At 32.5% G+C, this 25124-nt stretch overlaps 5 protein-coding genes across 8 annotated transcripts; 4 read left to right on the top strand and 1 right to left on the bottom strand.

The window, feature by feature from the left end:
- The first annotated feature begins 121 nt into the window (after positions 1-121).
- Positions 122-3538, top strand: LOC124838163 (protein LIKE EARLY STARVATION, chloroplastic). Its single transcript, XM_047313687.2, has 4 exons — positions 122-650; positions 1243-1928; positions 2194-2384; positions 2901-3538. The coding sequence occupies exons 1-4, from the start codon at positions 200-202 to the stop codon at positions 3376-3378; spliced, it is 1806 nt and encodes a 601-aa protein (XP_047169643.2). The 5' UTR covers positions 122-199; the 3' UTR covers positions 3379-3538.
- A 155-nt stretch (positions 3539-3693) lies between these two features.
- LOC124838164 (2-methyl-6-phytyl-1,4-hydroquinone methyltransferase, chloroplastic-like) lies at positions 3694-5631 on the top strand. Its single transcript, XM_047313689.2, has 3 exons — positions 3694-4616; positions 4686-4992; positions 5106-5631. Exons 1-3 carry the CDS (start codon positions 4072-4074, stop codon positions 5259-5261), a joined length of 1008 nt encoding a protein of 335 aa, XP_047169645.1. The 5' UTR covers positions 3694-4071; the 3' UTR covers positions 5262-5631.
- A 1913-nt stretch (positions 5632-7544) lies between these two features.
- LOC124838158 (calmodulin-1-like) lies at positions 7545-8854 on the top strand. Of its 2 annotated transcripts, XM_047313678.2 has the most exons (4): positions 7545-7702; positions 7787-7944; positions 8020-8100; positions 8545-8854. In XM_047313678.2, the coding sequence occupies exons 1-4, from the start codon at positions 7627-7629 to the stop codon at positions 8680-8682; spliced, it is 453 nt and encodes a 150-aa protein (XP_047169634.1). In that variant the 5' UTR covers positions 7545-7626; the 3' UTR covers positions 8683-8854. The 2 variants fall into 2 exon arrangements, with proteins under 2 accessions (XP_047169634.1, XP_047169633.1); XM_047313677.2 differs by having other exon boundaries at positions 7547-7944.
- A 1932-nt stretch (positions 8855-10786) lies between these two features.
- Positions 10787-16201, bottom strand: LOC124838157 (uncharacterized). Of its 3 annotated transcripts, XM_088096655.1 has the most exons (8): positions 15940-16201; positions 15748-15807; positions 14695-15654; positions 14154-14354; positions 13841-14044; positions 13520-13717; positions 13192-13392; positions 10787-13009 (listed from the first exon to the last, which is right to left on the bottom strand). In XM_088096655.1, the coding sequence occupies exons 2-8, from the start codon at positions 15788-15790 to the stop codon at positions 11274-11276; spliced, it is 3543 nt and encodes a 1180-aa protein (XP_087952781.1). In that variant the 5' UTR covers positions 15791-15807; positions 15940-16201; the 3' UTR covers positions 10787-11273. The 3 variants fall into 3 exon arrangements, with proteins under 3 accessions (XP_087952781.1, XP_087952780.1, XP_087952782.1); XM_088096654.1 differs by lacking the exon at positions 15940-16201 and having other exon boundaries at positions 15748-15907; XM_088096656.1 differs by lacking the exon at positions 15940-16201 and having other exon boundaries at positions 10787-13006; positions 15748-15906.
- Positions 16202-17957: 1756 nt separating this feature from the next.
- Positions 17958-20592, top strand: PRPL28 (Ribosomal L28 family). The gene is made up of 3 exons (XM_047313690.2): positions 17958-18124; positions 18220-18336; positions 20209-20592. Exons 1-3 carry the CDS (start codon positions 18046-18048, stop codon positions 20439-20441), a joined length of 429 nt encoding a protein of 142 aa, XP_047169646.1. The 5' UTR covers positions 17958-18045; the 3' UTR covers positions 20442-20592.
- Positions 20593-25124: the final 4532 nt, after the last annotated feature.

Here is a 25124-nt window from a genome sequence, read left to right as displayed (position 1 = left end):
TTTTAAAAAAGTAAAATTAAATAAAAACCCTTAAAATTCGCCATTATTAACAAAATTGACATTCACCATATTACCCTTCCCTCTCATTCAACACCGTATAAATACTCTCAGCGCCACATTTCACTTTCACAGTTTCACTCACTCACTCACTCTCCTTTCCGATCAGCTATCTTCTTCACACACTCACGCTTCGCTCTCAATGCATTTCGGAACTTGTGCCGCTGGTGCACCACATCGTTGGGTGCACCTTCACCGGCAACACGGAAACAGAGAATGGACGCGAGTGAGAGCGATGGCGCGTGGAGCAACAGGAGAAAAAGAAGACGGAGACACCTCCTACTTGGAGATGTGGAAGAAGGCGGTTCAGAGAGAGCGGAAGAGCGCGAACTTCAAGACAATCGCCGAGCGCGTGTCCTCGGCGCGTCACGGAGGCACTGTGCATGACGATTTGGAGAAGAAGACCAGCGAGTTCAACAAGCTTCTCCAAATCCCTTCCGATGAGCGCGACCGCGTTCAGCGGATGCAGGTCATCGACCGCGCCGCCGCCGCCATCGCAGCCGCCAAGGCACTCATTCAGGATCGCGCTTCCGCTGGTTCTGACGACAACGAAGGCGACGACGGCCACGACGGCCACGACGAACAACAGCGCGGTATAACCGAATTACCTGTTTCGATATCTTTCGCTTCTTTCTTTCAGTCTTTTACATTATCACTCAATAATCAAGAAAGATAATTAAAAATCAAGAAAATCAAGGTTTCTAATATTTTACATATTGCAATTAAATTTTGGTTGCATTTTTGTTATCTGTCTGCGTTGGTAATCTTGGAATGCGGCCGCGTTCTTTTATTTTAATAAAGAACGGCAAACACAATAATAAGGAAATCAATGCTTCTGTAGCATTGAGGTTGCATGGTTTGTGAATTGCCTGAATTCTGAAGATTGCAATATAACGTTCTGTGAAGATTCTTTCGCTGGGTTTTCTTAACTAAGAAATGGAGTGGTTTGATTTAGTTTTATTTCTAATGGAAATGTTACTATTGATTTCTTGTATTCTAGTTATCAAAATTTGAAGTTAGCACTGAGATTGAGGTTACATGGTATATTAATCTCATATTCTGTGAAGATGCTATTGTGTTTATTTTATTCCCTAAGAAATTGATACTATACTTGAGAGATGTTATTGAAAGTGTCGATTTCTCATTTATTGTTTTTTTTTTCTTTGTTTGTTAATTATGTGATAGAATTGGGTTCGGGAATCGGAGTGCGGAGTGGGGTTATTCCTGTGCAAGAGTCAGCAGCTCAGGGACATGGTGTGCCTGGCCCTGATTTTTGGTCCTGGACTCCTCCCGTGGAAAGCGACGTTCCCTCAGATCAGGACAGTGGGTTGCAGCTAAATACCAAGGCTTCTGTTCGTCCAACTTTACCCAGTGCAGTTGTGGAGAAGGAGCGGACACCGCAGTTTCTCACTATTCCATTTGAGAGTTTACTTTCTCAAAGCGAACAGAGTGACACTCTTCCACCATTTCAGTCATTTTTAGAGGTTGAGAAAGCGGATTCTGCATCTGAGCCACAGTCAATTTCCTCGTCTCTTACCCTGGAAGAGGAACAGTTACTTGGTGAATCTTGTTCTGGCTATGCCGAAGAAGCAGCAAATGCCCTTAGTGAGGCCAGTAAATGGTCACCCATTGGAGTGAATCCGGATGGAACAAGATGGTGGAAAGACACTGGAATTGAGCGAAGACCTGATGGCGTGATCTGCAGATGGACAATGACCAGAGGTGTTAGTGCCGACAAAGAGATTGAGTGGCAAGAGAAGTACTGGGAGGCTTCTGATGATTTTGGCTATAAGGAACTTGGTTCTGAGAAATCTGGCCGTGACGCATATGGAAATGTTTGGCGCGAATTTTGGAGAGAATCCATGAGTCTGGTTAGCAAAATTTGACACATTTAATTTGCATATAAATAGCTTTCTTATTATAGTTTCTCATACAGTTTGCTGAAATACGATTGGCTTATTTCTAGAACTCATCATTACTGCCTCCGTTCAAACTCTCTGTAACTGGTCTCTACCGTACCTTGCCAATTATTGATGCGTTAGTTGTAGTTGTAGCCACATCAGTAAATAGGTCTTGGACAACAGATTCGTTCTTTCATTTCAGTATAATCATACGAAGTATGGTTTTCCCATGCAGGAAAATGGGCTTATGAATTTTGAGAAAACTGCAGACAAGTGGGGAAGTAATGGTAAAGGTAATGAGTGGCAGGAAAAATGGGGGGAACGCTACAATGCCGCTGGTCAATCAGAAAAATGGGCAGACAAGTGGTGCAGTATTGACCCAAACACACCACTTCAACCAGGGCACGCCCATGTTTGGCATGAAAGGTAATTGTCAATATTGGAATTTGAATGCTCTTTTTAAAGTATTTAGACCTTACTGTTTAAAATGTTCAATAATCAATTGAAGTGTATATTTGTTCAAGACTCGTCGACTGCAAATGATACTTTGCACAATTTTGGGAGGATTAAGAACTCAGAAAATGGTGGCACGGACTGAATTATTCTGAGCTCCGTTTATGTGATTCATGCCATCATACCAAAAATTTTTAATCTGCGATAATATATTTGTACAAATTCAAGGAAATACGTTTTCAAAGTCAGAACGTCAACTCTGTCTAAGCTTATGAATTCATCAGAGTATTTTAGAGTTATTTTTCAAACAAGATGTTTAAGCTTTATGCAATTTGTTTTTTCGGTGAAGCTTGATTTTCTGACATGATTAAAAGTTGAAAGAATATATTATTTGCTTGCATTTATGAGAGGAGTGGTTCTGAGGGATCTTGTGTGTGTGGTTTGAGAATTCGATGTTGAGATTTTGATGAACAGAAATGATTTTGGCAGGTGGGGTGGCAAATATGACGGGTATGGTGGGAGCATAAAATACACTGACAAATGGGCTGAAAGATCAGTGGAAGGTGGATGGGAGAAATGGGGTGACAAATGGGACGAAAACTTTGATCCAAATGCTCACGGCGTGAAGCAGGGGGAGAGCTGGTGGGAGGGTAAGCATGGAGAACGGTGGAACCGAACCTGGGGTGAGCAACACAATGGCTCTGGTTGGATTCACAAGTACGGCAAGAGCAGTTCTGGGGAGCACTGGGACACACACGTTAATGAAGAAACCTGGTACGAGAAATTCCCTCATTATGGCTTCTTTAACTGCTATGAAAACTCCGTCCAGCTCAGGCAAGTTCCCAAACCATCTGAAATTCTGGAAGTTCCCAAACCATCTGAAATTCTGGAAGTTCCCAAACCATCTGAAATTCTGGAAGTTCCCAAACCATCTGAATCAGAGATACAGCAAGTTCAGGAGCCATAAATCATCTCAAAACACGCTATTTCACTCGTAGGATCAATACTCTGCTCTTGTTTTGACAAAGATATATACATATTCTATTTCACTCGTACAATTTGTTTCTTAATTCAACTATATTTGCTCATAATCACGTGTTAGGTAAAGCATTACGTAAATTCGCTCATTACCGGTTTCAAAAGGAAGTGCAAAACATCCCAGAATATTCGTTTATTGATATTAAATAAATATGATTTTTAAAATATATTATTCGCAAAAATGTAAATTATAAAAAAATATTTGTTTAAGATTAGTAGTATAGGGAAGTTATGAATAGTGTTGAATGAAATTTAAGTAATGATTAAAAGCATATAATATTTTAAAAAATTATGGAGGGTGATGTAAACTAGTCAATAGAGAAAATCCAAAGCGGATGAAATTGAAGTGATTGTATGGCACAAGTGGGAAGTATCAGCTAGCTCCAGAATGGATATGTGGTGCACATCTACCAATCTGTCTTTCTCTCTCACCGCATAATTCTTACTTACACAACTATACCTCTACCGCCCTTTCCAGCAATTCTCTCTCACTGCTCCACTGACCCTGTTACTCTCCTGTTTTCATGACATAAACCATCAATAGTTGCTTTCCATTTTCCACACGCAATGTGCCATTCGTTGCAACTGTAGTATTATTGTCCTATCTTCATATATATCAGTCATGGCCTCCTTAATGCTCAATGGAGCCCAAAATCCAAAGCTCATCACTGGCTTAGCCTCAACTGCTGTTAACTTGAACGACAAGTGCTTCTTCAAGAAGGCCGTGCCGTCTCATGACAAGTTCAGGGTCAGAAAAAACATGACCCTCAGATGCAGCATCTCAGCCTCTAGGCCTGCTTCTCAGCCTAGGTTCATCCAGCACAAGAAGGAGGCATTTTGGTTCTACAGGTTTCTGTCTATTGTGTATGATCATATAATAAATCCTGGCCACTGGACCGAAGACATGAGAGACGAGGCGCTGGAGCCTGCCGATCTCTACAGCAGTAACCTGAGGGTGGTGGATGTTGGAGGTGGAACTGGCTTCACAACTCTTGGAATAGTGAAGCATGTGGATGCCAAAAACGTTACAATTCTTGATCAGTCACCCCACCAGCTTGCCAAGGCTAAGCAGAAGGAGCCCCTCAAAGAATGCAAGATAATTGAGGGTGATGCAGAAGATCTTCCATTTCCAACTGATTATGCTGATAGATACGTTTCTGCTGGAAGGTAACAACAATATTTACCTTGATAACAATCTAATTAATCACATAGTCTAATAATGATGATTTTTTTCAGTATTGAATACTGGCCAGACCCGCAGCGAGGCATTAAAGAAGCCTACAGAGTGCTAAGGATAGGGGGAAAAGCTTGTGTTATTGGTCCAGTCCACCCAACATTTTGGTTGTCTCGGTTCTTTGCAGATGTGTGGATGCTCTTCCCCAAGGAGGAAGAGTACATTGAATGGTTTAAAAAGGCTGGATTCAAAGATGTTGAGCTCAAAAGGATTGGTCCAAAATGGTATCGTGGGGTGCGTAGGCACGGTCTCATCATGGGTTGCTCAGTCACAGGAGTCAAGCCTTTGTCTGGAGACTCTCCCCTCAAGGTACGTATAATATTGCTTTTTCTTTCTTCTTCTTTCTATTCTAAGATTCATTTAAGATTTCAGCTTTCGCTTTTTCTCAAACACAACTATGTTCTGTTCTTGGCTTTATGCAGCTTGGTCCCAAGGTAGAGGATGTGAAGAAGGCTGTAAATCCACTAGTGTTTCTTTACCGGTTCATTCTTGGTGTAATTGCATCCACTTACTACGTACTAGTACCAATCTACATGTGGATCAAAGACAAAATTGTTCCAAAGGGCATCCCCATTTGAGATTGGAAAAAGTAGGATGGTCAAGTGTTTGTGAAGTGTGAAGGGTATAACAATTCAACATCTTACTTCAATCTTTCCACCTTTCAAAAGTAGGAGGAAAGAGTTGCTTCTATTTGACATGCTTCAAAACCATTAGCTTAGTTTTCTGCCGTTACTAGCTTTATCTGTTTTTGTTGGAGAGGATTTTACAGAAGCAGAAGATGTGCTGAGTTTAATTTGTATCTGTCATCTGGCAAAGAAGAATAGAATGTGTGATGTGGTAGCCTCTTGTTCGATGAACAGTGTCAGGATCAGTAAAATGGTGTGCTTTTTTTTTTCTTTGTTTTGTACCAAATGTACACCACAGGGTAATTATCATTGTTCTAGCTCATATATGTCTTTGATGAGGATTTGTAGAAATTCCATCTTAACTGAAATTTTACTTGGAAATTAATTCTGTAAGATTGAGCACTTTTTAATGTAATTAGTTTTAACTAAAATTAATAATTCTTTTCTTGGTGTCATTATTTGTTCATTCAAACACATTAGCTGATATTAGTTAATATTAATTATTCATAACAAGAAGTTCGAATATATAGTATTATACTTGTAAGGAAGTTAAAGTTTTATTGAAATCAATGTTACTAACTTGTCTCTAAAATTGAGACTTCAGTGTCGTTAGGAAGAATGACCCACATGATCTTACTATATTCTTTATTGACGTATTTAACTAAGTATTTAATTAAAGTGCTTTAATTATACTATTTAACGTTGATGTGTGTTTAATACTTAGTACTAATATGGGTTTTAATAATATGATTCTTGACACAATTATACAAATTTGTCACTTAGTATTTTAGCATAAAATATTTTTGTCTATATAATCTATACTTGGATATTTGGTAGATGGATGTAGAAAAATGATTAAATATGCATGTGGAAATCCACACTTTTTGGAACTCAGTGATGTACATATTACATACAAAAAAATATTAGCTACCTTTAGATAAAATTCTTAATTAATATATTTTAAAAATTAAATGCTATAACTCTACTTATAATGTGATATTTAGTTAAACACGTTAAAAGTTATTCAAATTCTGAATACTCTAAAGAGTATTCATGGACGTCCAATGTTGTTAAATTAAAATATTCCATTAATATTCTAATTTCTAAGCAATTAGGATTGGAAACAAAAGTTTAGAAACATATCCGAAAAACCAACATGACTAAAAATAGTAATTTCATTAACTCTCAACTTAGAATAATGATTGATTAATTATTAAAAAAAGAAGTCTTCTAGATTTCAAAAAAATGTTAGCCTAGTTTGAATTTGAAAGTACAACCATTCCATAAGAATTAGTTAATTTCGTTTTCTATTTGTTGAGATTATGAAACACACGTCGTACACTTTTAACACGTGTTCAATTCTTACTATTAACAAAAAAATTTTATTAATTTTCTACGTTAGTAACTTATTATAATTGTTATCTCTTATACCTACCATTAACATTTTCCAAAGTATTATTATAATAATTAACTTTGTCAGTTAATTATTACTATTATTGTAAATTTTTATAACGGAAACAGAAATTTTGACCCCTTCCAATGAAAGAACATTACGTGCGATTGTTGTTCCCAATGGAAATTAATTAGAACAACAACACTACGCGTGTTTTTCTAATTCTCAAACCGCGTCGAAAGCGATCAATGCATTCAACGCCAAACGTAGAATTTCCTTCTCACATCAAATTCAATCTTTACAAAAATATTTACTTTTCTTTTTTAAGTAAAACCATAATCTATTATTTCACAAACACAGTTATCACTTTATATAAATTTTAATTAATGTTTTCATATTCATTAACTGATCCAAATTTCATCCCCCAATATAATATTTCTGCATTTCACTAAACAAATATGAAAGCCATTATATCTACATTCTCACCCATCTATAAAACTATTTTATAAAGTGAAATTTATATATTATAAATTAAGTTCACTTTTAGTTAATTTAACATAAATAATTTTGAAATTATATTAAAATATTATTATATATAATATGATAAATATATTAAAAATTTCGTATCAACAATAAATAAAATCAATTTAAAATATATAAATTTTATTTTACATTGATTTAGGTTTAAAACTCATAAAATTTCCATAACAATATCAAGAATGGAGCACACCAGAGTCATCAACGTGGTTTGACTAAATTATACGTTTTTAAAAAGAAAAAGTTTTAATTGAAAAAGAAATAAGGCTTTCTACATTGAAGCTAGCCTCTACAAATAGCCGCGTTGAGGTTCAAAATTTCTATATACACAACACATCAATCAAATTTCTCTCTCTATTTTCTGAGTGAAGCATAAACACAAACACCATGGCAGATGTTCTGAGCGAAGAACAGATTGGTGAGATCAAAGAAGCCTTTGGCTTGTTTGACAAAGATGGAGACGGTGAGTTCACTTTTTCTCTTTTTCAGTTTTCATTTCAGAAATATAACAATGCTAATAACTTTTATATATATGTTGAATTGACAGGGTGCATCACTGTGGAAGAATTGGCCACTGTTATCCGATCACTGGATCAGAACCCCACGGAAGAAGAGCTCCAAGATATGATAAACGAGGTCGATGCAGACGGCAACGGAACCATAGAATTTGTTGAGTTTTTGAACTTAATGGCCAAGAAAATGAAAGTAAGTATATGATTATATGTATATACTTCCAAACCATGCTTTTCTTCCAGAGATTAACTCATTTTTCTGATTTAGGAAACTGATGCAGAGGAAGATCTCAAAGAGGCCTTCAAGGTGTTTGACAAAGATCAAAACGGTTACATTTCAGCAAGTGAGGTATATATTATATGAACTTTTTATTCTTTCTATTCACTTTTTATATTTTCTTTCTTTGACGGCAATGACAAATCAAAGCGTTCTAAGCGTTTCTTCAAACTTTAACAAAACCGAATCTCTTCCCTTTTCAATATCTTTCTATAAATGTGCGTTTACTTTTCTGGCTACGTAGCAGAAGCTGCATATGCAGGTTTTTTCTTCCTTTTAAAATTTTCAACCCATCTTGGTCAAATTTCCTCCTTCAATTATTGATATTCATGCGGTGGCCTTTTTTTTTTCAATTAATCTTTCCATACATATCAATAACTTATAAATAAAAATATTTAATTATTAAAAAGTATATTTTAAGTTTAACTTAATTTTATAAAATTGGTTTTTAAGATAAAGTTTCCATCTTAGGTAAAGTTTGAAAAATAAAATTAAAATGGTTTGTTTGTTATGCAGTTGAGACACGTTATGATAAATCTGGGTGAGAAATTAAGTGATGAGGAGGTGGCGCAGATGATCAAAGAAGCGGATTTGGACGGTGATGGTCAAGTTAACTATGATGAATTTGTGAAGATGATGATGACCGTTGGATGAAACTTTCATATGTTTTCTTTTTAACGTTTGTTGTACTATAATTAATGTAGCACATATGCATGATGTGAATGACCAATATACATTAGCTTCACATCTCACATATATATATATATATATATCATTTCATTTGTTCAAAATTCCAACCCATAATTATTTTTTATTTTCAGTTTAACATTCCTTAATTATGTTTTAAAATTAAATGGAGTTTGGTTTAAGAATTTCTTATATTGGCCACTCTCCTTCATGACATGTTAATGTATGCTGCAATTTACTTTATTTCAATTATTACTTTTTTATATATATATTGAATTAAAATATAAAAATTGTATTTGAATTTTACGATTTAAAAACACATGAATAATACAAATATTGTCACAATAACGAGCGATTAAAATAAGTTTATAGTTATAGGTTAACTCCATCCGCGTCGAGTTAAGTGAAAATGAAAATATTTTTATAATAAATTAAAAATTTAGACTTGATTTTCCTATGACCTGAATTATTTAAGTTGAGCGATTTAAAAAAATGAAAACAACAACGTTTAATTACAACGACAACATTAAATTAAAACTTTAATATTACTTGGAATTTTGTATCGGGTAAAACTTTCAAAAGCTTTGATTATATAAGAATAATGCTAAAAGCACGTCAAGTTTGAAGATTGAAAAATAAGTTACTATGACAATTTTAAATTTCTAAGTCGTGATGTATTACATAAAGTTTTTAATTCTGGGAGTTTTAATTTTTACGTATTATATTTCTTAAATGTATAAAAAATTTAAAAATATTTTTCATTTTCTTATTTTCAAATTTAGGTATATTGACTTGTTTAATTCACCAAATCATAATAGACTATATTAAATTAATATTTTCATGATAACATATGTAATAAGTTAAGCTAGGTGGAACCATTTATAATTTTGATCCACTAAACACGGTTTAAGTTAATTTAGCAATTACTCTTCTGTTCCTTAAAAGTATTCTTAATATATGTATATATATAATTGTTACAGCAAAAAAAATCAAAGTGTAATTTTTCAACTCTTATTATTATTTAATTCATATTATTCATTGTTTTTTTTTTATTGTTTAGAATGTCTTAATATAAAATATGACTAAGTTATAAAAAGTATATAAAAATATTATCTAACATTATATTTAAGTCTTCTTTTTAAGGTCCCAAAATTTCTGCAAGAGGTGTGTTGACATATATATAACCTTGTTCCTTAAACACAGTCAAAGTCAGATATATTTACTCGGGTAGTGTTTGACTTAATTATCACACGTTGAATAATAATTAAAATAGAAACATTTAATTGAGTGAGAAAGTTTTTGAAATTAATAAATAAGTTTAATTATTTGCTTTTATTTGATACTAAAACTTGAAGTAATTTTTATTTGGGACTCCTAAATTAAAAATAAAATTTAGTAATAAAAAGTTAAAAACTTTAACACCACAAATCTTAGGACAATGTAAGACTCAAACTCAATAAATATAACGCCTCTGTCTCATATTCTTAGTTCTGGGAACTTCTTGAACCAGGGCTTTCTAAATGCCAATGAATTTTCGTACTTTCAAACTTAGTTTCTAAGATCCAACCACCCTACAAATATGTCTTTTTCTTGAAACAAAAACACGACATATAACAACACTTGACAACAGCGACTGCTGAATGAGAAAATTTATCATCAGAAAATTTATGGAGAACTTTGTCATTTTCTCCACTTTTGCTTTTGCTTTCATCTCTTTCTGAAGTAGCCTTGGGATATACATAAAACAAATAAACAACACTCCTTCATATTAGTTGTTACACTGACTTTATGTTTACCATGATTTCTCCAAAAATAATGTGTACAAGTCATAACAGAGCTTGCACTTAGCTGTCTTTAAGGCATATTATGTCTCATATTCTTCTACTGTTCTAATGTCTCATTACCAGCGGAGGCCACTTAAATCTGACACATTTTGTTGCCTCTTATTTTTCAGTTCTCTTTTAGATACATTTTCTTTTATATATATGTTTTTTTGGTCAATACTTTTTTAATCATGCAGATTCATGATTATATATATATAAATATATTCGTTCTGTTGTGCATAAAAAAGTCAAACACAAGAATGAGGTTTTATCAGTATAATTGTCCAAGTTCACTGTGGAAAGAAAAAAAAACGTTACAACATACAATCAAAAGCAGAAAAGTTGGTCTATTCACTTCATCTTGAACTTGCATCAGAAAATAAGCACGGAAACCAATGATCATGGTTGCTGCAGTGTCCCCGCTGTTGGTTGAACTCACCATGATGCCAAATTGCCCATCAGAATTTTCCAGATCAAAACTTCACTTTCAAAAAAACAAATTACAAGGCTTTAAATTGAAGTCACAGTTACAATGAAATCTTTGATATTAGGGAGGTTTGTCGAGAAATGCCACAGTTAAGGTTGCAATTGCTGTCACATGGTGGTCATGAAATCTTCAAAGCCTTGACGTTATAACCACCACTGTAATTATGGACTGTTTTTAAAACCTTGATAAATTAGAAAGAAACTCACAACACAAAGGAGAAAAGTAAAATAGAATTGTAAGTGTAATTCTCAAGGTACAGTTGCACAACACATGCAGCTGCTGAAGAAGGAAGATCGAGGCTTTCGCTTATCTTTTTTAGGTGAAGTAGATGACACTCTATTCCTTGTGCCAGCATGGTTGTCTTGTGTCCGTGCCATGCCTAGAAGATGAGCTTCTTCCTCTTCTTTTAAGAGGCCTATGAATGGAGCTTTAGATTTCCTAGAGTAACTTCTTTCCATAGTAACTATTTTCTCTTCCACTGGCATTTCTTCACTGTGTAACATGCACTGCTCATACTGAGAATGAGGCATTGAGTTTATGAGATTCATACTATTCTGTTTTGAGAAGCTTTCATTTGCAGACTTATTCTGATGAAGCAGTGGAATCTTATCTGATTCTCCAGGCCTTGCTTCCTTTCTGAGGTTGAGATTGAAGCTTGGTGATTGTTGCATCTGACTCGAGGTGTTTGGATTGTCAGGGTTTGATTCAGTACTGGGCCTTGTTATACTTTCCTTTGTTTCATTTGCACCATTTTCAATGGACTTGTTTGAATATGGTTCAACAATGGACATGGTAGCTGTAGAAGTTGTTAGTTCTGCTTCTGCATGTTCTGGATCTTCTTTATCTTCTTTCTCAAATGCTTCTTTATTATCCAAGTCCAGAGATGGAACTGTTAACTCAGAAGAATTAGAGTTGTCAATGGTGTGGCCAGAGTTTTTGGTCTTGTTTGTTTGCTTCCAACCTAAGTTTGGCATGCTGGTAGCAGTAAAACTTCTGTCTTGCTTTACATTGTCCTGATGGTCATCATACAAATGCAACAAAGAGGAATTATTTTGCAAGGGAAAAGATTCTTCCTGATTTATAGTTACCAGATCACAATTGCACTGTTCTGACATTTCAGTCCCCTCAAAAGTATTTATCATGACATTTGAAACTTCTGGCTTTTCATTCATTTCTTCAATTTTATTCTCGTTTCCTTCATCATGTCTGCAATCAACATCAGCTAAACCTTCAATAAGAGAAACCCTTTTGGCTTCAGGAACCGCAGAATGTTTTTCTTCTGAAGTAGCACCACTTTCCTCTGAAGCCTTGTTGGAGTTGTTAATATAAGCATCAAATGGTACTCCATTCTCGGTGACTTTAGATTCTTCAACTTGATCATTAGTGGCAAGCCTGAAGACATCAGAATCAAGTAACATATTTCTCTCTCCATTGCAGTCCCCATTAGACTCTATTGACACATCACATATATACACCATGTTGTATTCCTTCAATGAATATTTGATGCATTGATCTGAATTGCAATCATGTGAATTCTCCATTGATCCACTTCTGCTTAATATACTTTTTCCATATGGTACCTTGCAATTTTCCTCATGGTCAAATTCAATTGGACTAACCACAACGGAAGATTCAAGAGGTGAGTTGTGGGAATCCTCAGTAGTATAATTTACCTTGGTCAATGAATTACCATTGGTGGTGGTGTCAATACTTAGGGAATCAGATGTAGTATCCAACATGTCAGTACATAATTCTACATGGGATTTCATTTCTTTAGCTAAGCCATCATCCTTAATATGCTCAGAGTGAGAATTAGTATCCAACAAATTATCTTCTAGGAGTGAGTCTGTGCCTAGAAATGATTGTTGGGAGAGAAATTTGTCTGGCTCATCATTGTCAGAATGTCCACTTGATTCTTGAATCTCTATATTGTTTGACATGTTCACAGCACTCAATGTTAAAACCGTTGATTCCTCTACATCTGCTATAATTCAAATCAAGACAATAAATACATCTTAAATTTTCAGTGTGGGCTTACAATCTCTGATAATTTGGAAGCTTAACTTTAGGATTAAAATCTAAAACATTTCAACAAGTGGATCTAATCTTGCACTAATCAAGTAAATATGGACAAGGCTATCAAAATATTAACAGAATTGTCCTAACCTTGTTGGATTGGAGGCTCATTATTAAGCTGATGATTATGTGTTAGTAATATTTCTTCTCTCAAGCATGACTCTTCTTGCTTCTCGTATTCTTCAGTGCCTTCTAGTGAAGAACTTGACAAGATCTCAAAGTTTCCAGCTTCAGCTTCAAATGATCCATCGTTTGAAGTGTCAGGTTGACTGACTTCGGTTACTTCATCCCCTATAAAAGCAGAATCATAGTCTTTTTTATAAATTACTCTCAGAATTTGGTTTGGTACCTAACTCAACTGGCATTAATCAGTTAACCGTGGATAAGACTGTCAAAAAATTAACAGAACTGTACTAACCTTGTTCAGTTGAAGGCTCATTATGAAGGTGATGGCTATATGCCACCAACAATTGTTCTCTCAAGCAGGTTTCTTCTTGCTTTTCATATTCTTCAGTGTCTTCAAACGATGAAAAACTCTCAGAGTTTCCATCTTTAGCTTCAACCGCTTCATCATTTGGAGACTTTTCAGGTTGTCTGAAATCAGATATTTCATCCCCTATAAAACAAAATTATAAGTACGTTTTTTGTAAATTACTCTTAGATAAGAAGGCCTAACTCAAATGGAATTAATCAAGTAAATATGGACAAGACTATCAAAATATCTAGAAAAGGTCCTAACCTTGTAAGATTGAAGGATCACTATTGAGGTCATGATTATCTGTTACTAACATGTGTTCTCTCACGCGTGTCTCTTCTTGCTTCACATATTCTTGAGTGTCTTCCAATGAAGAACTTGACAAGATCTCCAAGTTTCCACCTTCAGTTACAACTGATCTATCAATTAGAGACATTTCAGGTTGTCCGACTTCAGTTATTTCATCCCCTACAAAACAGAATCGTTATCAATCTTTTATAAGGCCTAACTCAATTTTGTTTTAGAAAATGTGGATAAGGGCGACCAAAATATTAAAAGTATAGCCTTAAATCCTGACCTTGTTGGATTGAAGGCTTATTATTAAGGTGATGATTACATGTTTCTATCCAGTGTTCTCTGAAGCACGCCTCTTGCTTCTCATATTCTTCAGTGCCTTCCAAAGAAAAACTTGACAAGCTCTCAGACTTTCCACCTTTAGCTTCAACTGATCCATCGCTTGGAGACTTTTCAGGTTGTCTGACTTCAGTTATTTCATCTCCTATAAAACAGAATTATGAGTAATTTTTGTAGATTACCCTTAGAAGTTGACCTTATAATCTTAAGTTGGACAAAAGTTGGTGACCAGATTAACAACACCCTTTCATTCCTAGGGACAGACATCTAAAGTACAGACAAAAACAGGAGACCCAATAACATATTTTGGATAGACTTAAATATCATCTTAAAACTTGGACTCACCAAAATCAATTCCACAAAATCAGTTCGTAAGCTAAGTATTGCTTGAAGCTTATAAAGACTAGATAACATCTGGTCTAAGTGAGATTTGAACAATCAGTATTAGTTATTTTATATGCATCATTTTGAAAGAAATTACCAACCTGAACCTTCAAAAGAATTTGTCAACTTCAATGCAGCATCGGAAGCTGGGATGATAGATTTTTCCTGAACATCTTTGCCATTGGCAGTAAGGTTTACTGCATTAGCTTCTTGTTTATCTTCATGAGTTTTATCATCAAATTCACTTGTTTCATCATCAAAATCCAGGCTTGTTTCTATGTGTAGTTGATCGAATTTCTCTTCAACTGTTTTGTGCTTTTGATGATTTGCATTAACATCATCCTCAGGGTCTCCTTCATATTTATCATTTTCAAGTGAACTTCTAGAATAGTAGGAAGTCATTCCTGTAGTCTTCTCCTGAACATCCTCGACTTCAGCAGTTGGCTGATGTATTTTATTTTCCATATTCAAGTCACTTTTGCAAGTATCTTCTTCCAACAAATCATTTTTAAGCCTGCTTTCCGTATTGTTAGAATTTAGCCCTGTGACTTCATCCTGAAAAGCTTCGGCTTCTTCCTCCTGAACATCTTTGTCTTCATCCGATGGAAGCATTTTCATGTTTTCTTTCATACGATCACCATGACTATCTTCTTGCAGTGTAACTTTTCCAAGTTCAGTTGTTGCATCTTCGGAAGCCAGTGCTGCCGCACCTTTCTCCCGAACAACTTCAGCTTCAGCTGTTGGAGGAGTTTGATTTTCCATATTTACATCACTTGCATGAGTATCTCCTTTCATTGAATCATTTTCAAGCACTGTTGTTGTATGGTCAGAAGCAAAGCCTATAGTTTTATCTTGAGAGTCTTCATCTTTGGCTTCATCTGTTGTAATTGTTTGAGCTTTCCCTTTTACATCTTCTGCATGACCTTCATCCTGCCATGTATCTTTCCCTGGCTCATTTGTTATATCAATTGAAGCTTTTTCCGCAACATCTTTGGCTATAGATGTTTCATTAGTATCGTCTTGGAAACCATTTTTCTCCGCTTCACCTAAGTTATCTTCCTCTGCAAAATGGAAAATGAAATTAAGAGTTAAAGACAGGAAAAATTGTACTGTACTTAACCAAAATTTCTTCAGCAATCCAAAAAAACATGTACCTTTGATAGCAGATGTGTTGTTATTACCCATTTCGTTGCCCATGCTCAGCTTTCCAAATCCTGCAATATAACCAATGCAAAGAGATTATGCTATAATCCCCACACGATTGATTTGCTTATAATAGAACAAGATATATCAATTAAAAAGGCTCGGAGTTAAAAATCTCCAAGAACAACAAGGCTATGCCATACCATGATAGTGATACTGATGATGATGTTCACATGCTCTTAACTTTAGACATTTGAGGACAGCTTCATTTATGCGACATTGCCAGAGTGTTTATAGCCAGTAACATGGTCTTGCTTGCTCCATATTCTTCATTCTGGGTCAGATATGTTTGCATAATTATCACACCCTTAAAGTAATTGATCACATGTAAAACTTCATCTCTTTTTTATCTATCTGGCATTACAAACTTAGACCATGATTGCTTCATAATCTAAGATAATGTGACCAAACAGCATTCACTTTCGGTGAGTCCATGATTATTAAGCAGCCTTAGCCTATATACCCTATGCATATGTGTTCTTTAAAATGTTGTAAAAAATGCTGTCATTACAATTTAACAAGTTATAACAAACCATCATTGTTCCTATGCTGTTTGTTGTTGAGCTTTTGGGAAAACATATTCAACCTCAAAGGGCTTTTGCTTTTCTAAAGTAAGGATGTCTGAATGGACAAAGGAACCGATGAATACAGGTAGGATCATGGGACATGTCCATTAACAATTTGCAAAGAATGAGAATGACATAGCCATTGTCTATTTACTTTTCCATTTGTGTGATGATCATGATTAGGACTTAATCTTTTTCTGGTACATAAAGATGATTCTTTGTATGCAAGGTGGCTTGGGAAACAAGTACCATAATTTTTGGCATTGGATTCATCATTGTGTGCATTATTTCTCTGTACTTTCTGCTTTTCTATATGATAAGAAGTTTAACAACTCACACCTTCTCAATTGTTTAACTCTTGGAAAGGAACATCAAGAAAAGTTTGTTGCGTTTGTCAAAGGAGTGATATTTTTATAAAAGTTTGTCTATTATCATTTTTATGACTAAGAAATTCTATTGACTTTTTTAATGATTTATAAAAACATCGTATTTTTTTAGTACAAAAAAGCACTTTTTCACAAGTATCTTTTTTCTAACGCGATAAATTAAATGATTAAATTTCTTATAACTTTAATATACTGTAGTCTTTGTAAGATAATTAGTTTTGATTTTAATTTCTGTAAGAATTTAATTTTATATATATAACCGTGTTTTGTTAAATAATATCTTAAAATGAAAGAAAAAAGAAACAAAATTCTATAGTGATAGGGTTGGTTCAAGGTCTATAAAACTCTTGTTTTAGACCTTAAAAAAAAGTCTCAAAAATATATTTTTAATATTAATTACTTTAGATTTTAACAAAAATGTTTTAAAAAAATAGTACTAATTATTTTATGCCTTAAAAAATGGTTTTAAAACTGATATTATTTTTAAGTTTGTTTTAGACTTTTTCAAATTCTTGAGTCACTCTTATATAATGAAAATTGGTTGCATTTAGGAAGAGACGCTTGAACAATTCATAGTCCAGACCAACTTTTCATTAAATACAAATAAAGTTTGTATAATAATGACAAACTTACCTAATCAATTTATGTATAATAGTTATAATTTTTCAGAATTATTCATTGAGTTTTTTTTTAAAAAAAATTGTGCTTTCAATATAATTTTTAATTTTGTTAAAAAAAAGTTCAATGTAATATTTTTTTTATTACATTGGTTTTGATTTCGTTAAAAGGATCATAATTTACAAATTCACATGGAGACGAGAGATAATTTAAAATAGTAGTATTCGTCTTTCTTATATATAGTTAGGTTAAATCATTTGAAATCTTTCTTACAAGTTGTTAGATTTCAAATTAAATTGAAAAAAGAATAATAATAACAAGTAAAGCTATTATTGGGTTGCATGGAATGAAGTAATTCTTTGTCACTACTCACAAAATTTAACAGAGTTTCCAAAGAATTTCATCCTCCAAAATCAAAAAAGCCTTTATGATTAAATATCATTATCCTCTCTTATAATTTATAAATCTTATATATCTAAGTTTATCGTAAAATTAGGTGCATCTGGCCTATCTATTCAAAAGAAAAAAATTGAAAAATCATAAATAAATAAAAAATATGTTTAGATATAATATGGATAAAATTAATTATAATATTTTATTTTCATCTTATCCGGGTGCAGCGCATGGTGTGTGGGTACCAAGTAGTAGGAAATTTGAAGAGATAACAAACGCAGAAGCAATGACAATGGCAATGGCAATGGCGAGTTCTGCAAGCTGTACGGTGTCGTTTAGGAACAGCTTCGGTCTCAACAAACCCTGTAACACTCATCTTCTCTTCCTTCTTTCTTCCATTCTTCATCTTTTATTCTCTGTTTGTGTTTGTGAAATCAATGATTTTGATTTTGACTTTCAGCGGATCTTGGCTTCGTCAGCTCGCAGTTGAGCGGCCTCAGAATCTGCTGCCCCAAATTCCCCACACCGCCCGTCACCGCTTCTCCCTCGTTCCCCGCACCTCTCCCCATCGTAGCCAGTAAGCAATTCCCGTTACTTCTTCATTTCTCTGAATTTCACCCAATTCGTTAACCCTAACATTCATGTTGGTCCCCGTTAGTAATTAGGAAATGTATAGCCAGTTGGAAATTTTCTTCCAACATTGTTTTCTTCTTCTTCTTCTTTTAATTATCTGTACCAATATACTTCCTCCACCCTCAAAATCTCTAAATCATCTCCTTTTTTTACTTCATATATTCAAAATTGTATCCATATTTTGTATTTTTAATCTGTAAAGGAAATTATTTCTTGAGAGAGGGAGATTGTTTTAGTTAAATTGTTTCAGTAAAAAAATATTTATTTTGTTTATAATATATGTGACTCTAGTTATTTTTAAGATAGGGGTTGTAAAGGTAATGCCAATTTTTAGTATCCATTTCTGAGCTTATTTACTCTTTAAATGCTAATGATATATTACTTATGTGCTTAGCTATACACTCACCAATGGCAATTTCTGTTTTTATTCTTACTGGGGTAGTATATGGTGTAATGTATTCTTTTAAGTGTTGGAAAAGCAGTAGCCCGGCTAAGTTGTGACTCTCTTTGGAGTTTCCGAAATTGCAACTTCAAGAGTGATGGTTTCTTTAGTCCCACAGCAGCTAGTCAAATGGTTAAAAAGGAATATACAAGTAGGGTAAAAACTTCACTTTACAAACCAGTATTATGGAGTGAAGTTGGATCCAAATCCAAACTATAAGATTTAGCAATTGAGTATCGGCGTGATATATTTCAAACAATTAAGGAAGTTTATGGTGCAATGTATTTCTGAGGTTATAGGGTATCAGTATAGTGTAGTGTATTTCTAAAATTAAGAGATTGTTACTGTAGGGAAACAAAGGCTTGGGTATTGTGTGAATTTGGAAGAAATAATACAGAGTGTTAATGTAAAATGCACTATATTAATTGCTCTGATTCTTTCCGTTATTAAGCTATCATATTCTTTTCTTTGTTCTCTGATTTCAAAAGTTTATATTACAAACGATGAAAACATTTTTTATGGGTTTCATTGTTTCTTAATTTCACTATTCTGGATTTTTTTATTTAAAATTGAAAATAGAAAATATTTTTCAAGCCAAACTTCAAGAGATCATGCCTAACTAACGATTTTCTAATATCGTTACTTGTTAGCGTGAGTCATCTTCACTGTCATTACTGTGTGATTCTTAACTGCAATCTATGAAGCACTGATACTTTAATTTGCTTCACACTTCCATTTCTGATACATCTACGAAGCACTGATTAAACTATAAGAAACATAAAGTACGTGTAATACAGAAACATGGAGATATTGTCTCTTCATAAATCAAAATGGAAATTGTTTTCTTTATGTATTATTTTAAAAGGGTACTAAGATTGGCAGTGCTATTCCTGTATGAAAATAATAGAAAGTAAGTTATTATGACAATGATTTATAATTTTTTATTTATTTTGGTAATGTCAAATAAATGTGTGTTTATGAATTGGATATGTACAGTTGCAATCATATATTTATTATATTTTATAAATTTTTAAATATGCATCTTACACATATCTTGTTATTTTTAAAATAGAATTTTCGTATGGCCACATCGAATGTGTGCGTCATAGACTGCAATCATGTTACTATGTTAAATTTGTTATTTTTGGGGTGAGATATGTGCAAATGGGTGGATGTTTATTTTGTTTTTCCATGTAGATTACATTTTATACATATCCGTGATGTGCATTTTTTGGCGGGTCACACCTTGTGATCGTTTGGCTACAAGTTTGAATAAATTTTGTTTTTGTTGATTCAAAAAAATAAAAAAGAAAAACTAGTTGATTGGTGATTGATTGTTCTAATGCTGTGATTTTATTGTATTTTTTTTTTCAGAGAGAGTTTGTCCCTTCACTGGAAAGAAATCAAACAGGGCCAACAAAGTATCATTTTCAAACCATAAGACAAAGAAACTGCAGTTTGTGAACCTTCAGTACAAAAGAATTTGGTGGGAAGCGGGGAAGCGCTTTGTGAAGCTGCGTTTATCAACTAAGGCATTGAAAACCATAGAGAAGAATGGACTTGATGCAGTTGCAAAGAAGGCTGGAATTGATCTCAGGAAGAAATAAGAGTACCTGATTATGGTTTTGTAACAGAGTACCTAATTATTTCTTCTCCGTATATGACTTTTCAGAAGCAAGTTGTATTGTTTGTAGAGAAAAACAAGATATGGAGAGCTTATAGGCAATGAATTTCACTGATGGAAATCTCTTTGATAAACCCCTCGTGCAGCTTATCCATGGATATCACAGGATCATTAGTAGCTTCTTAAATGTGAATTATCCTACTAAATTGTTTTTCTTTTATGTATTTTGAATTGCAGTCACCACAACAAAAAAAGCTGTTGGCAGAGTCTCTGACTTTGGCTCTTAGTATGGTAATCCCCTTGCAATGAAGAGAATAAGGTGAATGACTATGATAGGTAATTACATTTATCATCTTATCTGTCAAGTATATGGAGATGTTATATAAATCAGTATCATATTTAGAAAGTAGAAAATGCTGGGTTTGTAAATCACAATTAGTTTTGTAATTCTTTAAGCTGCGAAAAGAACAGAAGTGTTTGTTTCATCGTCAGAAATAGGATTTAAGAAATATTATATACCTGGAAATGTTATAATGTATGATAAGTTTAACTTCTTTAAGATTGAAAAGTAACTTCTGTAATTTAGAATTTGAAAAGCATTTTAAAGTTTAAGTATTTTTTTTTAAATGTATAGACACATGTCCGTATAATTTATATTCTTTGGTTTTCTTTTATTATTTAGAGAGAAAAATTAAAGGCGAGGTGGACCTTTTGAAAATCTGAAATTTCTTTTGGAAATGAATTGAAAATGAAAAACTTGATTAACCAGTAGATGGACCTTCATTTTCATAGGTTGGGTCTGGAATTGTATTTTCATTCGGTGAACTTTTATTTTATTATATATATATATATATATATATATATATATATATATATGTGTGTGTGTGTGTGTGTGTGTGTGTGTGTTTTTTTGTGTGTTCGTATGCATTTATTTATTTATTTTTTAAATAGAAAAATAAAGGAAAAATGGACTTTTTTAAAAAGTGATTTTTTTCAAAAAATGGATTGAAAATTAAAAACTTGATTGGGCTTTCATTTTTATTCAGTGGTTTAACATTAAAATAATTTGATACATATTAAATATTAAATATATTTGCTACATATTATATATTATACATTATACATATTATATTATACATTCTACATTTTTATTAATACATTTATGTATACGTTATACATTATATACATTATATTATATACATTTATGCGTTATATTATTCTACGTACATTTATACATTTATTTACACATTTGCTTTTATTTATTTAAACACTTATTTTGTTAGATTTTTTTAAGAGAAAAACTGGAAAAATGATTTGTATTTTTATTTTCTTTAATTTTTCAAAGAGAAAAATTAAAGCACAGATGGACTTTTTCTAACCTTCATATCGAACAAAACAATATTACTATCATTAGTATTTTCATAATTGTAGATATCATTAATGTTCTCATGATCGTGAATATTTAAGATTGTTGCATTGAATTATAAATTTAAAATTAATATTTTTTTATTTTGAATCATATTTATCACTATTACTTAAAGTTTAATATCTATTTGTAATTTTTTAATTTATTTTAAATTATTAAGGAAAACAAAATTCATCGTCTCAAAACACACGAGTCAAATGACTAATTATTACACAATTAGCATAAACATATATGTATATACAATGAATATTCACTATCAACAAAATTGTTAAAAGAACTGTAAGATAGACTTAAATATAAATACAAATAATTAATTTACGATTATATTTGTAAAGAGGGAAGTGATTTAAAAATAATAATTTTAATTAATATTGCTAAAATTAAATGTTATTGAGAAATATCAATATTCATTGATACAAATAGCAATTACCTGTTTTCTAGACAGAGTGGTTCCTTCTTTGTATTCTGGTGTTATTATTTTGGATATAAAATAAAATAAAATAAAATAAAAACAATAATTTGTTGCTTAAAAAATAAAAATATATTTTCTTGGTTTCGTGCATTAGGAAACTCCAATTAATAGTTAATATTTTGTACACCTTAAATTCAAATGAAATTAATCAATCACTTAGCCTAATTTTATTGGTAGCTGTGAATATAAATGAATGAATGAACTCCTGAGTCGCAGTACATAGATATATGATAACAGTCTCAAAAGGAAACTTGCAAAATGCAAACTTTTACTTAATCAGACCACCTTTAGCTTTTTTCATGACAACATCACAACCTTATTGTTCATTGCATAACACTTTTTTTTTATGCATATGTTCTTGTTCCCTAATCTAATCATTCTTCCAAATAATTTTGAACTTTGAAAGAGAATGACATGAAGCACTTCTCTCCAAAATTCACTGGAAAAGTCAAAAGCACAAAATGCAACATATATATATCATAGAAAAGAACAAAAACATAGTCAGACAAAGATTGTTTTATTGGTCTTTGGTCACCTCATGCATTGGGATTTGAATCTTATAAAATAGGTAACAATAAAATAAACACTTCCAATTATCAATAAATAACATAACTTTAATATTTATAATATGTTTTTCCCAATACATTACCATGAAGATTTTATTATAAAAACATGAGAGTCCATACAAAATTTATGATAAAAGGTCAAAATAAATTTATTATGAAAAAAAAAGTAAATATATGAGTGAAAAATCTTTAACATATTAAAAAAATTATAATAAATAATATTTTCACTTTTAAAAAAAATCTCAAGTCTTTACTTTAGAAATTTCAATATCAATATTTTACCAATTTTTGTTAGATTTTCTTATATTTTGAACTGGTTTATCGTCTCTTTCAGTATTAGAATATTCTCTTTTATAAAGTATTTCATAAAGTATATCAGTCTCTTTAGAAGTTAATTTTAATTCTTTTATAAAATAAATTCTTTTACAAGTCAAATAATGAAAAAATGTCTCAGAAGCATTGTGAGATAAATATAAATGTTATAAATGATGTTGAGAGTGACATGTTTCGCAACAAACATACTAATTAAAGAAGCAGACTGTAGAGGCGCATCACTGAAAACATCTAAATTGGATTCATTCACAATATGATGATTAATCATCATCACATACTTTATTCACAAACTCATTTTTCACTTTATAGAAACATATCCTTTGGTATTTGATATTTGCACCTCCATTTTAAAAAAATTACTTCACAATAACTTTTCACCTTGAATGTTGGCTGATTTGGGGGAATAATGCACACTCATTGTTTATATAATTGTCAATACATGAAATTTCTCCCTAAAAGTAATCACTTATTTTTCACTTTGGTTCTTGCTAGAAAAGTTAAGAAATCACTATGCTACACTTTTAATACAATCATACCATAGGAAGCATGCATATACAAAATTCTTCAACAAAAGAAAATAGAAAAAATCTTTTATTCAAATGATAATGTTGGGCCTTTATTTCCCATGAACAGTTGCAGGCACAATAAAGCAAAAAAAGAATCAAATTGGATTTAAAATGTCTTTTTTTCTCTTAGCTTTGCAGCTGATAGGCCCATGACCACCTCAATCCTTTTGTCAGCTCCAATAAAGGCATAAAGTGGACACTAAAGCAATTACAAAAGTTTGGGACCCTTTCAATGAAAAATCATGTCACATTTTTTTATTTACTTTTCATTAAATCATCAATCTCCTCTCAGTTATTGTTTTGGAACCAAAGTAGTAAATTTAAAGTAACATTACTAACATAGTTTGCAAAAATCATTATTTCTTTTTATTTTATTTTTTCGTTTGCGTTTTCCAACTACAATAAACACTGCATTTTGGTCTCAGGGAGTACCGAGGTGGCCCAATTTACTGTACGGAACATGGATTGTATGGCCCAGTAAAAAGATTAATTGGCCCATGGACTTTAGGACAGTTGTGGGGCCCAAATCAAACACATAAAAGACAAAGATATACATCTTTTTCTCTTTGAACTTGTCCCACTTTCTGTCTTTTTTTTTCTAGAAAAAAAGGTGAATGTGGGGCTTCCGCTATAGGATTAGTGGATGATAACCATATAAATAATAAATCATTTACGAATGAGTAAAGTTGATAATAGAAAAAGGTTATATCATATACTCAGTTTTTTTCTTATGTCAAGAAGTAGATTTTAAACCTAACTTAATCCCACAAAACTGGATTGTAAGGTGAGGTTTGCATCCATTTATATACACTGAATTGGTTTTATCTCTAGTTGATATGAGACTTTCAACACATCCCGTCACGTCGAGGTATACATGTCTCGAATGTGAGATTAGACAATTTTAATGTTAGAAGTAGATTTTAAGCTTAACTCAACCCCACAAAATCGACTTGTAGAGTGAGATTTACACCCACTTATATACACTAAATTGGCCTATCTCTAGTTGATGTGAGACTTCCAACATCAGTAACTCTCTTTTTTTCATATCATGCTCGAATCTTATGAAAATATTACAAAATTTTTTGTATTGGATATTTAATAAAGTTGTACAATTCAAACTCAAATTCCAGATTATCTGCTGATTAATCCGCAAAGATAATCATAATGATTTATTACAAAAGGAATAGTTATAATACACGCGTGCATTTCCAGACACAAGAGAAGACGAAGCCTAAGACATTAAAATAATAATTATATAGTTTATTTTATGATGTAGTTGTAATAATTTCATAATGAAGAAGAT

The sequence above is a fragment of the Vigna umbellata genome, chromosome 8, assembly GCF_029865625.1.
Source record: "Vigna umbellata cultivar VRB3 chromosome 8, Vumbellata_1.0, whole genome shotgun sequence".
NCBI classification, from domain to species: domain Eukaryota; kingdom Viridiplantae; phylum Streptophyta; class Magnoliopsida; order Fabales; family Fabaceae; genus Vigna; species Vigna umbellata.
This window is presented reverse-complemented; position numbering and strand designations above follow the sequence as displayed.

Coding starts and splice junctions, on each gene's coding strand:
- LOC124838163 (XM_047313687.2), top strand. CDS start 200: ATGCATTTCGGAACTTGTGCCGCTGGTGCACCACATCGTTGGGTGCAC. Junction 651..1,242: donor CCACGACGAACAACAGCGCG/GTATAACCGAAT, acceptor ATTATGTGATAG/AATTGGGTTCGGGAATCGGA. Junction 2,385..2,900: donor GCCCATGTTTGGCATGAAAG/GTAATTGTCAAT, acceptor TGATTTTGGCAG/GTGGGGTGGCAAATATGACG.
- PRPL28 (XM_047313690.2), top strand. CDS start 18,046: ATGACAATGGCAATGGCAATGGCGAGTTCTGCAAGCTGTACGGTGTCG. Junction 18,125..18,219: donor CTTCGGTCTCAACAAACCCT/GTAACACTCATC, acceptor TTTGACTTTCAG/CGGATCTTGGCTTCGTCAGC. Junction 18,337..20,208: donor ACCTCTCCCCATCGTAGCCA/GTAAGCAATTCC, acceptor TTTTTTTTTCAG/AGAGAGTTTGTCCCTTCACT.
- LOC124838157 (XM_088096655.1), bottom strand. CDS start 15,790: ATGGGCAACGAAATGGGTAATAACAACACATCTGCTATCAAAG. Junction 13,393..13,519: donor TGAGCCTTCAACTGAACAAG/GTTAGTACAGTT, acceptor CTGCTTTTATAG/GGGATGAAGTAACCGAAGTC. Junction 13,010..13,191: donor TGAGCCTCCAATCCAACAAG/GTTAGGACAATT, acceptor TTTGAATTATAG/CAGATGTAGAGGAATCAACG.
- LOC124838158 (XM_047313677.2), top strand. CDS start 7,627: ATGGCAGATGTTCTGAGCGAAGAACAGATTGGTGAGATCAAAGAAGCC. Junction 7,945..8,019: donor TAATGGCCAAGAAAATGAAA/GTAAGTATATGA, acceptor TTTCTGATTTAG/GAAACTGATGCAGAGGAAGA. Junction 8,101..8,544: donor GTTACATTTCAGCAAGTGAG/GTATATATTATA, acceptor TTTGTTATGCAG/TTGAGACACGTTATGATAAA.
- LOC124838164 (XM_047313689.2), top strand. CDS start 4,072: ATGGCCTCCTTAATGCTCAATGGAGCCCAAAATCCAAAGCTCATCACT. Junction 4,617..4,685: donor AGATACGTTTCTGCTGGAAG/GTAACAACAATA, acceptor GATTTTTTTCAG/TATTGAATACTGGCCAGACC. Junction 4,993..5,105: donor CTGGAGACTCTCCCCTCAAG/GTACGTATAATA, acceptor GGCTTTATGCAG/CTTGGTCCCAAGGTAGAGGA.